The sequence below is a fragment of the Eutrigla gurnardus genome (assembly GCF_963514095.1).
Source record: "Eutrigla gurnardus genome assembly, chromosome: 6".
Classification (NCBI taxonomy): Eukaryota; Metazoa; Chordata; class Actinopteri; order Perciformes; family Triglidae; genus Eutrigla; species Eutrigla gurnardus.
The window spans coordinates 15,619,053-15,633,375 of NC_139920.1; the positions used below are offsets into that span (position 1 = coordinate 15,619,053).

The 14,323-nt window shown below is 43.0% G+C and overlaps 1 protein-coding gene across 3 annotated transcripts in view; it reads left to right on the forward strand.

Annotated features, from left to right (window-relative positions):
- Positions 1-426: 426 nt before the first annotated feature.
- The window catches only part of dnajc6 (DnaJ (Hsp40) homolog, subfamily C, member 6), a 29,697-nt gene continuing 15,800 nt past the window's right edge, over positions 427-14,323 (forward strand). Inside the window, exons 1-3 of one of the 3 annotated variants that reach the window (XM_084011444.1) lie at positions 427-662; positions 4,866-5,046; positions 10,254-10,389. In XM_084011444.1, coding sequence (XP_083867570.1) covers positions 5,034-5,046; positions 10,254-10,389 — 149 coding nt within the window. In that variant the 5' untranslated portion in view covers positions 427-662; positions 4,866-5,033. Of the gene's footprint in view, positions 663-4,660; positions 5,047-10,253; positions 10,390-14,323 lie in introns of those variants that run through there. The other 2 variants (XM_084011443.1, XM_084011442.1) reach the window with 2 other exon arrangements.

A 14,323-nucleotide genomic window follows, 5' to 3' on the forward strand; every position in this document is an offset into this window, starting at 1 on the left:
CCTTTGACAGAAGGTGCGGCGCTGCAGTTTTTCTAAACCATAACGCACATCTAAATAAGTATGTCTGCTGTTTGTGTGCTCACTGCTATGGGGACCCCTGGCGTTGGAAAGCGGTGCTGTCACGTATTTTTTAATCTCCATATTATTGTGTTCTTGGTTCCTGGACTACCGTAGTTCTCTGTTGTGAGTATACAGGTATTTCCTGGCTGCACCAGATTTACCAAGCCGCGCTTCATGACGTTCCTCCCGTTTCTGAGGTCCATCCCAGGTTTTACCAGGCGGACTCGGACGCACTGAGAGCTCAGATCCATCACATCCAGTCCGCCTCGCGCTGCCCGCTTTACGCTCATCCGCATCATCTACAGATCCACCAATAGCCATCGCTGGACCCCGTGTGTTGCTCATATGCCAAAATGTGATGATGATGATGATGATGGTGGTGATGCCGTAACCCAGCTGGTTTCGACCGATAGGTTAACTGGAAGATACCGTTGGATCCTCGCAGGACAGCAAGTCTCACGGGACGTTTAACGCCTTTGACCTTTGACTGGCAGCGAATGACAAATCAAAGGTCGGCGTCACGGAGCGCAGCCGGGGTCCGAAGCGCATCTCCGCGGCACAAGACGGCTCTCCCGTGAGAATGATAGGAAGACCTCCGAAAGGTAGAGTCCCCTGCTTCCATTCATTTGACGTGTTTAACGAGACGCGTTTGGTGTCGTCGCCTAAGGGGAGAGCATCATGATCTCTGTGTGTGGATGTTGCATAATACTGGGCACCCCCCCCACCCCCACCCTCCCGTGCATGTCTGCTCGGCGGACAGAGGTTTTTTTTAATTATTTTTTAATCATTATTATTATTACTAAGACGCACTTGTTCGAGGCTATCCCGGTTGTTCCCCCTTAAGGAAACAAATTCATCTACAATCTCAAACCCAAGGGGCCTCGACGTGGCTTGATACGCACGCGAGCATCAAGAATGACATCATTCTGGTACTTTTTGTTCAGCAGGTGTCGATTTATTTTTCTCCACACCGGTCATGCGTTTTTTTCTTTACGCTTTATGCTTATAATAACTGACATCCACAGGACTAGGCTGAATTAACGGTGACGGTTGATGTCAGCTGGATTTTTCAGTCAGCTGATGCTGTCGGTAGACTAACGACATGTCAGGACTCAGGACACAGTTAAAGGCACACAGCACCCTCTCCGCAAATGACAGGTGTTTTCTTTTTTTTTTAAACAATTTAGACGCCACTGATGTCTTTTGTGTCTTTATTATGATAATTATCAGAATCACCATCTTCATCACCCAGGCTCTGGCTCAGTATCAAGAGGACAGCTCCTCTTTTATTGTCCAATAGCCGCATGCCATGCGCTGGCCACGCACGTCACGTGAGCAGTTAAGCAGCTTGGTGTGGTTTCATGCTCTCATCAGCTACCTTGTTCACACATTAATTATGGACATATCAGATTGCGTTTTTTTTAGGTTTTTTTAATTAAAATATTTTGAACATTAACCTAAAGCCTGTGTCCGAAATTACAGATCACCATTTTGTAATGCTGTCTATAGAATAATGAGAATCAATATAAATGTGGACTCCAAGTATCCCACAATTCATCTTGAAAAGGAGTGAATGCCCAATGTCGACAAACTGAGTATTATAGAGGCTACCATCATGCATTGCCATTAGAGAAAAATGACAGACAGATGGGAGTAAAGAGAGCGGCGTAATTTAGACAAATCCATGAGTTGTGGCATGAAAATCATAGATTTAATGTGAACAGAGCAATGCATCAAAGCACGAACAGCTACAAAGTATGTTTTATTTATTTGGGAAAGTTCACGTATTGCCCTCATATTGATAAACTTATACTGCTCCCTTTCATTTTGGCTTTCAAAATAAAAGCCCTAGACATGCTGCTTACCAGGAGAACATACGTTCACTCACAGCAGAGGCAACGTAACAAAACCGCTAACAGTATGTATTTATGACAAAACACTATGTCTGCATTTGTTATGAATGGTCAACCAGCCGCCGTTGATTTGGCACATCTTGCGACAGCAGTAATTTAATTGTTATTACTGATGTGTACATCACATTAAAGTTGCAGCCGGTAAAGATGAAGACCATTCTAATTAGTTTAAAACTGCTGGGGATTGTGAATTTCCACCTGGAGAAGTCTTATCCTATTTTATAATTTGATGATTCTATTTTGTATTAATAATCTTAATCTGCAATGTAACTAAAATTCTCAAATAAATGTAATGGATTAAAAAATTAGGCTACAGTATTTGACTCTGAATTGCAGTGAGCAGCAGAAAAACTATAACGTAGCAGAAGCAAAACTCTCTTGCAAACGTTTTGCTTGAGTGAGATTGGTTAAACTACCAGCCTGTATAAGGTTGCCCCTACGTCAAAGCACTTTCACCACTGCCTCTGTTTAATGCATCAAAAAGAGCAGGTGCAAGGGGTTTAAGCCTTGTCACTGCAGGGATCTAGATTACATAAATCAGGTAGAGAATCTGTGTGCTACTCAGCAAGATAGATACTGTTGGTTAAAAATGTGATCCTCGGGTTTTCAGTCTCTAAAGTAGGCCAGCTGCCAGCTCAGTGGCAGAGGCAAACCAGGGCAGCGTGAATGTTGTCGTTTTTCTATGAAGACACATAGCAGCCAGTGCTTCAGTTTTTAACCACACAGAGCAAAAATCCCTGGATTACAGGATCCAAAGTCTCACAGATTCAAGACTAGCGCCTGTCTTGTCAGTTGAGTCCTGCAGCTGATCCAGCAGATTTCTGGATTCTGCTTTAACTACTACAGGGATAATCATTAATCCTCAGAGTATCCTTGAGAGTGATGGTAAAAACCAGTGAAGAGATACGAGGCCACTGTCGTAAAACAGTCAAAATGATACTGAGCATCTAAATTCTTTATTGGAATACCTAAAGAGGGATGTAAATGAATTCAGATGGCATCATTGCTGAATGTCCAGGAAGCATTAAGCAGATTTGTGGCAACAGCACCTCTCATATCATTACAGATCACTAATACAAACGATGCACCGGCTTTATTGTGGGTGTTTATGTTTTGCTGTGAACCAGTTGCTCATGTAATGGTTGCCAGACACCCATAATGGTTGAACTGGATCCTTGATGCAATGCCCCTAAATGTTATTTATTAATTTGATACATGAGGTTGCATATAGGCCAACATATATACAACGTTTTTTTTAGGCAAAGCCTGCAATTTTGCTCAAATTGGAAGATATAATTTAATATTTTTTTCTTGGACTGTGTTATGTGTATTAATTAATGAGTAATATTATTGATCTGCTGCATCTGCTGATTATTTTGTCAAACAATTAATCCAAATTTTATATAACATATTTATTTCTATTATAATTTCCCAGAGCCCAACATGACATGTTCACATTGCTTGTTATGTTCAGTCCAAAACAAAACCCAAAGATATTCAGTTCACTATGATGAGTAGAAAATATTTACATTTAATAACCTTGAAGTGATGAATTGGCAATTTTGCTTGAAAAAAATGATTGAAATGGTTAATGCATTAAAAAAATATCGAGCCTAAATGTTCTTTCCATGCACCAAACAATGAATATACTAATTGTTTGACTTCTGTTTAGGTTTCTGGTTGGTTTTGTACTCGTCCTTTGATCACGGCAGCGATTGTGATGTCCTTAAGGCACCTGCTTGCCGTAACCTAAACACTCACCCACATAGGGACATCAAGGGGTAAATACTGGTAGGCCGGCTAGGACAGGAAGCTCCATGGCAACAACGGAGTGGCAGGACTTTGCATCCGGTGACGGTGGGGGTATCTTTCCTCCCTTTTGGACATTCCGTTCCCGCTGTGCTTTGAGCTCCGGTTCGCTCTCCTAAAAGAGTTTCCCAGGCTCATGTCCTCTTTTCAGAACCATGCCGGGTTTCCGTTGCCAGGGGACGAGGCCGGGGAAGGAAGCATGCCATCAGTGGTCACTGTGTTGTCCTTCGTGGATCCAGGGTCAATACACAAACAAATGGGGCTAAAATGACAAATATGTTGGATCTATATCACAAATAGCCTGTTAATATTAAACTACTATTAATTAACTATAGACAATTCCCTTTGATGCAGAGTGAGATTCCTTTTGTATTGCAATGCTGACACAAGACTGATACAAGATTTTTTTTTTTCAGGGGTCCTTGTTCATTTTCAGCAAAGGACTCAAATAAGAAATGTGTTGTATTACAGACCTCTTAATTTTCTCCTTTCTTATACCAGAGCTTTTTTAACACGGGCATCCCGATTTATTTTTTTAACATGATAATTGTATGTGTGGCATTACTCACAGCTTCGGATTCGGGTGTATAACAGATGCAGCATTACCATGAGAGGATCGTGAGTTGGGGTGGATTTTACTTAGTGGGGGAGAACAGCGACGACAGCAGCAGCAGCAGCAGCAGACGCGTCGTAGTAAATGCAGTGCTGCTAAGAAGAGGAGGGAGAGAGAGCGAGGGGGAGAGAGAGAGCGACAGGGAGGGAGAGAGAGAGAGAGAGAGAGAGAGAGAGGAGAGAGAGAGCGGGCCACCCGGTGGAGTATATTTCCCCCCAGAAAACAGAGGAGAGCGGTCGTCCTGTCCTCCTCGGACATGTGGTGCACCCAGCAGCAGCAGCAGCAGTAGCAGCGGCGGCTGTGGCGGTGGTGGCGGCGACGGCGCGGCGTAGCCTATAGCCTACGTCTTTTTGGAGCTCCTTTTGTCTCTCATTTCTGTTTCTTTTTTCTTTTTCTTGTGTGCTTCGGTAATGAGCTTGCTGGGGGCCTACAAGAAAAAGACCAGTTACGATGGCTATGAATCTTTGCAGTTGGTCGATAGCGGCGGCGATAGCTTCAGCGTCGGCAGAGGGAGCAGCAGCAGCGGCGGCGGCGGCGGCGGCGGAGGCAGCGGCGGAAGCAGCGCTACACACGCAGGCTCCATAGCGGCCACCCTCGGACCGAAGGCGGGCCCGCTGAGAGAGGAGGACTGCAGCACCATGGACAGCTCAGGTAGGTGTCCTCACCGCCTCCGGGAACGTGGATAGCGATTGTGCGCCGGCGTGGAGAACCGCTCGAGCAAGGTGCGATGGCTTTACGCAGTGACGTGGCCTGTCGTGGTCTAGGGGTGGCAGCGGACAACACAATGGCTAACGATAGTGAAAGTATACAATGATGCTGTGTACCTCCGGGAATCCCCCTCCAGGCCAACCCCACCTAAGTGGCCATATTGGGCTGTTGTGGCTAGAACAGATTCGGGGATTGTGCTGTTACATTAAAAAACGTCTGCATGTGTTGTTTTTAAATGAGGTTCTAACTAGTCCTGGACATATTTTTATAAAGTCTGATAGTCTCATAATAATAGCACAGGTTTAGTGATACCCACCATTATAGCCACATTTCATAACCTATTTACTTTTTCCACATGGGCTTGAAACATGCAAGTGTATAACATGAGCTGTACTTATCTCAGCAGTTAAGAGAATAAAGGAGAATAAATCCTGCTTCAGTTTACGGCTGCAGAAGGACAACATACTCTCAGTTCCGAAGTTTATTTAACTGGCCATGAATGATAGATCATGAGCCTATAATGTATCCAATTAAAACTAAAGATAATTTACCATTAATCTTGTGACAAATCATCTGGATGCCTTATTGAATTCAGCCATAGTAGCTCATTTGTTTTGACACCCCATTTCTCATCTCATTGAGATCAATTCAGTCATGCGTAAAAGAGCCTCTTGAGAAGAATAAATGTACAATGCTGTTGTGACCACTACTATGATTACCTCAAAGCAATGCTGTTTTCCAGTCAGACGGACAAGTGTCCATTAAAGTTACCACTATAACTGCGATTTTAACATCATAACAGGGATTATAGTATTTGTAATGAATGCAGGCGGGTGGTGAAATCTGGTACTTTGGTGATTGAGCCTGACTGCAGTGCTCTGTGGAGTCAGCCAGCCTCCAGGGATGAACATTTGTGTGAAACAAAAGAAGCTGGATGAGGTGGGTCAATGAGGAAAGGGGGAATGGGGTGATAGGGAAGGTGGAGGAGGAAGAGGAGGAGGAGGAGAGGAGGGGGCTCTAGTGTCAGATGTCTGTCTGCTCTGCCCGGTCTGTCATTCACATGTGTGTATCTGTTCCATTCACACCCAGCCTGATACTGAGGGTTAAGGGTTGGCGTTCTGGGAGAAGGGAGGCACGTTTCATTGATCTTTCTGGCGACACTGAGAGCCCTCTGTTCTCTTGCCTAACTGTGAGGTATTACCTGGTGGAGCCTGTATCAGAGACCTCTCCCTGGTGCCTCGTATTAGCAAGGTTTGTAGCTGTAACTGGCGCACCAGTCTGCACACTCCCACATCCATCTGGCCACAAAGAGGCACACAGGCAAGCTAACAGATTTGCAGAGAAAAAGATGTGATAAAATAGAGGCAAAGTCATGATTTACAGTAGAGCAGATATATAGGGAGCAATGTTATTCATTCGATTCATCATATCCATCAAAGAGCAAGCCACTGGGCAATATATCAACCTCCTAAATGTAATTTTGAGTTAACTAGTATGCACAGCTACCATGTCCAAAGAGAGCCCTGTTACTTTGTTGTAAAATATTTTATGTTTTTTGAGGCTGAAGATAACGGACTAGTTAGAGACTTGATGTCTGATGTGCATGCACTTGTATCCTAGAAGATCTGCATTTGTCAACAAACAATTTTAAAAGCCGGTAGGTAGCAGCAAAAAGCAACAAGCACTTACATTAATGTAGCAGCACACAGCACTTAAAGTGTATGTCGGGATGTATACACGCCATGACTGTTTCAGACGCTCTGATTTGTTATAGCGTATTTTTATTTTTTGTGTGTTTTTTTAATAGCTGCAAAATTTAAAATTGAATATTACATGATGTATTTGCTGTGAATAAGGGGTATTTTAACAGGGGCCAGTCTGACTCTCAAAGTTCACATACCCTAATTGGAGTTACGGTGCCTATAGGGGTTAAGGCTCGAGAACCACAGCATCCCAGATTCCAATTCCAGTCTGTCTGAGACTTCATTGCATGTAATTTCCACCTCTCTCTCTGTCTCTCTCTCTCTCTGTCTCTCTCTCTCCTCTCATGGTCATCTTACTACTGTCAGTTTGTCAAAACAACACATTTATTTGATGACAAGAATGAGACAACTCATAGAGTGTAAACACATGTATGAGCTTGTTTGGACACTGCAGTTTTAGGACACAATTTAACAAGGAGAATTATAGATTAATTCAAATACCCTGATTTACAAATAACTAAAAGGTACATACACATGCTTTAGGATCAAAGGTCAATCCAGGCACACGTTTGCTTCTCCATACTTTAAAACTTGGCCAAGCATTTTTAAATCAACGTGATGGTATAGAGGTAGTTAAGAATTTCAGATATAAGTAATTAATAACTATTAAAGTGTCAGCTTGCACCTGCAAGTCTGTCACATCTTCCACTATCGTGTCTTTGCATTTAGCAGCCTGCGAAAGCTTGCTTGCCAATCCAAGCAGTGGGGTTCTCCTCTTGTTAATCTCTAGTAGAAGATTATTCATATACTGATTGTCTCATCAGCAGTATCTATAATTAAGCAGGTTAGAGTCCAGGGTTGATGCTGCAGTCATTCAGGTCCAGGATGCAACAAAGCCTGGCACAGTGTGGTAGTGCTGAGATCGAGTGCAGTGCAGTGTGTCTGGTTTATTTGTTGCGTACATGCATACATCTGTGTCATTCACACCAAGCCGGATATTGAGGGAGGGAGACATATTCAGACAGCCCACTGATCCCTCTGGACGGTCTTTCTCTTCTCCTCTCCCTCAGTCATCTCTCCCTCCCTCACTCTCTCTGCCTCTCTCTGTTTCTATTGGTTGACTGTGAAAGCGATAGGAGGTGGTTGGGGAGGGAGGAGAGGTGAGTTATTGGCCTGTTTTTTTTTTTTTGGTGTAGAACAGCTCTCTCCGTCGTGAGGTTTATTTGAAGCACGCTTATTGATTCATCAAAACACACATGCTTCTTTACCTGTGCAGGTATCTGAACATGATTGGCAGATCCAGGTCGAGCTCACAGAGCTCTTGATTTCAAGGCACAGCAGGATCCAGGCTTTCCTAATACGTCCCGTCATGCTCACTGACGGGGAAATTTGCATAGCAAGGAGGTTAAAAATAGACCCAAACTTATAGCCCAAATGCAACGGGGGAGCATTTCAGTTTGTAGTCTTCAGTAGAGACATGCTCAATATGGCTGCCCTCTTTAAGGAATAGTTCAACATTTTGACAAATACGCTGAATCTCTTTTTTGCCAAGAGTGAGAGGAGAACATTGATGTCACTCTCATGTCCGCACAGTAAATATAAAGCTACAGGATGCACATGGTTAGCTTAGCTTAGCATTAAGACTGGAAATGGTGGGAAACAGCCAGCCTGGCCCTGTCCAAAGACAATGACATACGTTTTTGTATGGATTAAACACGACATTTGAGGAGTGAGCTGAGGTAATCTACGGGCTGTAGCTTCATATTAGTGTTCAGACATGAGAGTGATATTGATCTACTAGGACTGATTGTGATTTTATGGCATCAGCCCAGGGTGCAATTAACTAATGAATTGATTTAGAAGTTCAATTCATTCAGGAGTGTTAACAGGGATATTCTCTGTATATTATTGGGGAGCTCAGCTTTTGCTGCATGTTATCTTATTTATCTCTAACAGAGTGTTGACACTCGATGTCCTACAAACAAAGAAATCACCTCAAAAAACAGTTTCACAGGATGTAAAAAAACAAGGCTTGCTGCAATGTATAAACCCATAGATGTGATAACGTCAGTGGTCCTTTTAGACAGACCCATTGACATGTATTAGATTTCTGAAAAACATATTATTGATGAGTTCAACAAGCAGGAGGTTTATTTTCCAGAATAATATAAATCCCTGTCACACAGAGATGAAAACTCTAAATGAATTATGGGAAGCATCGGGAGGATGCGATGAAGTGAACGAGGCGGGGAAAGAGAGAGGAATGGAGGAATCAAAGGTAGAGTTTAAAGCACTTATGTTTCATCAGCAAACTTTGTCTCAGCAGCCAGCAGATTTCCTCTGAGACGCTGTTTGCAGGGTCTTTGTGACGAAGTGTGAAACTTAAAAATCAATCAAAAGTGTTCCCCTCAATTGGACCACACTTGTTAGCTATCTCAGAGGATTTTCATTTATGAAAATCTGGACAATCAGTGTGATAACATCAGCACTTAACATGAGGAGATACTGGAACTGCAGTAGTGCTAGAGCACACTTACAGCCGGATCAAGTATGGTACGTCTGTCTAGAGTTGTACTGCTGCTGTTAGCGCTGGGTGAAATCACAATAAACTATAAATCAAGTTTAACCCCTACCATTGATCATAAAGCCGGCCTTAGCTTTTCAGTCTAATGCAACACATAGACTATATGCTCTTTGTGTCTTTTTACCCCCATTTGCTGAAAAATATCATACTTTCACTCAAATGGAAATGTATTCTTAATTAATTACATCAGAAAATAACCAAAACCCAAATCTGAGCCAATAGCTGTTTACAACTAAAAGGTCCAAACTAACCTCAAACACTCATGTTAATGCCTAGATGTGTCACACCTCACTTCCACTGTTGCTATGTGAGTGAGGGGGGGATCTCAAATCACCAGAGGGGTGCTGACTAAGATATAACACTGGGGCCTGTTCCAACACTGGCTTAGCTTTTACAGTGTAATCACACACACACACACACACACACACACACACACACACACACACACACACACACACACACACACACACACACACACACACACACACATTCACACACACAGCTCCAGATGGTATGCATTTTGTCTCTCGTGTCCTTGTGCATCATTCCTTTGCACCGACAAACATGTTTACTTGGTGTGTTGCGGTGACTCAAATGTATCACTTGAGTCAAATAAACACCTCTAAATTTTGTAATTGAAGGATCACAACTATTTAATAGATATCACTTTTTAGATCCTTAACAGATATCATCTGCGTAGAAGACAGGCACTGTTTTTGTTGAAAAAAGCAAGTTTTTATACGACAAACATGCTGTTACATGGAAGTGTGCCTCTCTGTTGACATCCTGAGTGTGTGTGGGTTTGTGTTTGCGTGTATTTTGTTTCTCTGGTTTCTGATTGGCCTAATGTCCTCTGTCCACAGACGTGGATGCCAACTATGGCGGAGGACTGCTGGATATGGTAAAGGGAGGGGCCGGGAAGTTCTTCAGCAACTTCAAGGACAATTTGAAGGACACACTGAAAGACACCTCCACCAAGGTCATGCATCAGGTTGCCACGTAAGTTGCCACTGCTTCATACACGTGATGTACAGTACTATTGCATTATCTTCCCTTCCTTCTTCGGATAAGTAAAATCTGGCCCCAAGAACCTTTTCAAATGAATCAGGACAATCTTAGAGGACAAATGACACAGGTTGTCATTGCCTGCTGGTGGTGCAAGTGCTTTCATCTGCAATTTAGGTAGAACACACGTTTAGGTCTAGAAGTGCATATCTTAAAGTGTCAAAGCCACAGCGCTGCAGGAAGATGATATTGGGCCTGTTCAAATCACAGATACTGTGTGTTGGTGAGCAAAATCCTTGAGAATTGTAAGGCTTTCCACTGTGCAGATTTGACAACCATTGACAACTGCAAGAGAAATACTTATTTTACACTGCTTACCTCTGATGCTACTGCTAATAATGAACATATTTAACATTTCTATTCTTCAAAAGTGTTTTTTTGTGACAGTTCTATGGCCTATATTTCCAAAACATTGGTGATGTGTCTGCTCACATCTGTTTGTCTTTTTTTCTATTTAAATTGTAGATAAACATGCATTATTTGCGTCTGAAATGCTTAACACTGATACCTGATATAGTTTGAAACAAATACTTTATCGGAGCGTGGCATTAAATGGAACTGGAATTGTGCCTGTAGTAAGAACCGTCATGTATCAAGTGATATCATAGAATTTAATTTTTATAATGTAAAGAGTCTGATGCCAGCATCACCTGGTCACTCTCTATATAGGATAATTTAACTCCTCTTGACTCTTATTTTGAAAATCCCTAACAAGAGTACCATAATTAATAATTATAGTTATAGTTAATATTGTTTCAGCTGTTGATTCCAATGCAAAGTAGGAGTCCAACAGCTTTAGAGGAGAAACAGAGCAGTGTGGATGGAGGGAGGGAAGGCAGAGTCTGGCACGGCACCGCCGCTCCAGTGTGTTTGTGCACAGGCATCTGCACAGGGCAGCACAAAGGGGCCTCTGTATTGTCAGAAACACCACACAGATCCTCTCTCACTATTGACTCAGCAAGTTTGATTGTTGTGCCTTGGCTCCTCTGCTGCTCACATCTTGGCAAACTCCCACTCTCCTGTCCATGTCGTTCTCCCCGGTGTTTTTCAGCCGCCTCTCATCTCAGCTCCACCTTTCCTCCTCTCCTCTCCTCTCCTCTCCTCTCCTCTCCTCTCCTCTCCCCTCCTCTCCTCTCCTCTCCTCTCTGGGCCGTCTCCTCTCCTGGTTTAATTATTCATGCCGGCTCATTGTGCCAAACGGCCAGTGCACTGCTGATACAGGAGGATTCATTTCAGTGGTGCCCTGTGTGTGGTGCGCGTTTGTATGTGCACTGTATACACATGTGTGAGTGGGGGGGTTTGCTGTGACGGGGCAGTGGGAGGAAGGCTACCGTGGCAACCAGCCTACAGCCTCCAGAAAGAGAAGGTAGATGGGCAGGGGTACACTAATGTGCAGTACACTTGTTTAGACAGGTTTCTTTGATTCTACAGTGACAACAAGCATTAGCTGCTGTGACCTGACACACTGGAGAGTTTATTGTGCTTTATGCCTGACATTTCAGAGCTTTATTTAGAAAACATGACTGTGGCAGCACAAATGCTTTCCCAATGTTGACGGTGTACTCCATGGTTTATTGCCCTCATAAATAAATAAACATCTCGTGAATTGAGCTGTCCAACTGACAGTCTAGTGGATCTACAGAGCAGTTCAAGCACGATGACAAGATTATATAGATGGTATCATGTTTTCTTGATGGTGCCCATTGACCGTCATTGGTGGTTTCCATGTGTTGCTCTGTGAAACTTGGTGATAAAGTCAGCAGTTAATGAGAGAGGTATAATAAAGAACAGCATGATGTCATAAATCTATTCCTGAAAGGTCAGCAGCTCTCTATAACCCTGCAAAATAAAGGCTGCTCTGTCTCTCTCTTTCACTGTTTTTCATCCATTCTCTCTCCCTGATAGCTGACATTATCTACTTTCACTATTTGTTTAGACCATTAAACCTGTTTTAGGGTAACAGCACGTCTTAAATCGCTCTGCTTCAAAGAAATATAGAGGTTGAGTATGTGTGTGTTTCATCTGTTTATGTCGGAAACCTTTAGTAGAAATTCCCCTGAGCATGCTTGATATAAGGCAAAAACTCCAGTGAGCTCAGTTGTTAACAAGGCCTTCTTTTGACACCCAGACTTCATTGGCTGCTCTCCGCTTCGGTCTCATCTATATTCCAGGCAAAAGGCTGTTGCTGAATTATTTAAAGCAGCCTGCTTGGTTGTTTACCTGGTCGTGGAGAATTTTCGCAGGGAAGCCAATCTGTCAGCAGCTGTATATCCCTCTGTCTACGAGGAACGATGAGATGTCTGGATGGTTGATCTGGTTTTGTGAAATGCACAGTGTCCTTAGTCTGCACCCTGGCACCCTCCACCCTCCCCCACCTGACACACACGCTCACCTAACCCTAACCCATTCAACAGCTTTTTCCAGTGGCCAGAATATATACATCAATGTGTCACTTACTTGATAGATTATGATAATTTAGGTTAAAGGAGATAATTAGGATGAAATGGAAGTAAGATCAACTACAAAATAAATCTGGTGTCTTGTTAAGTTTTTGAAGCAAGAGTGACTTTAAATCAGACCCCCAAGGGTTGCAGTGAAAACATCATTGTCTTTATTTTAGCTTCTATATCAGCTGCCGTTCTCTACTTTAAACCAGCCATTATGATACAGATGTGCAACAACAACGCTGTTAAATTAGAGAATTTTGGAGAGAACCAAATCCAAGTCTGACATACATCAGGATCCAGCCGGAGTGTGTGTCAGTGTGTAATTACGACAGCTGCTGCTTGCAATGTTGTGTTAGCAACCTGGAGAGCTAGTATAGTTGCTAGTGGGATTAGTGTCAGCTTTGCCCTTCTTTCCGATCGTGTCCTTCCATCTATTCATTCTCTGTACCACAGCGGGCCGTTTAATTGGCTGCAGCTCTAACCTCCAGAGGTCAGGGATTACTCATTTGCATTCACTGTGGGTATTGGCCATGGCCATTTAAACCTGACACCTGATGTGTGCTCTCCTTTAATAGCCAACAACACAACAATTCAGTTCATTCAATTATATTAATTATATTTATAATCAAACATTCTTCTCCCCCCTCCCCCAAAGGTAATCAGCAACATGTGCTCTAGCAGACTCACATTAGGGTTTGGAGAAGTAATCTGTCTGCTCACTCTGGGATAAACACACAGAATTTTGTTGAAAATAGAAACCTGAACTGTGGTCCAATTACTTCATTATGGAGGGCTTACAGGCGCAACCGCTCTGATGAGTGTTTGTCTGTTTTATTAGCACGTCTTTGCCACACAACGATTAAATGCGGATGTTTTTTCTTTGGAAGTGACATTTTAGATGCTGTAATAATCCCAATACATTCCTAGTTTTCTGTTGCACCAAAGCAGACTAGTTGAGTTGCACTGCATTACATAACAAGGTGGAGGATTGCATCAGGGCCATATGGCAGTCCTCCGTGACCCCACAGAGGTGCTTGGCCCCGATCAGCCCTGCTTGGGGGGATTTTCACAGTAGGTAACAAGTCAACTCAATCTGATCCACATTAGCCTATTAGTGTGGTTTGCGTGATAATTGCAGTACAGTCAAGCCGTGTGCTGCTGCTGGGTTTTTGTAAACTCTTATATGACAAGAAATAAGACGTTTAACAAGTCCGTTATAACTCTGCACCTGCTTCATAGTGTTTCATAAGCACTCATTTCCATCAAGTATTTGAGGATCGTTTATTGTCATCATGCAACACAGGGATGCACAACGCATCAGTGGATGATTTGCATGTGTGTGCAGCGCAGCTGCTCTCAGAGTTTTGAAGAAGAAAAAAAAAAAAACCTCCATATGGAATAGCTAAATTTAGAAATTGAAG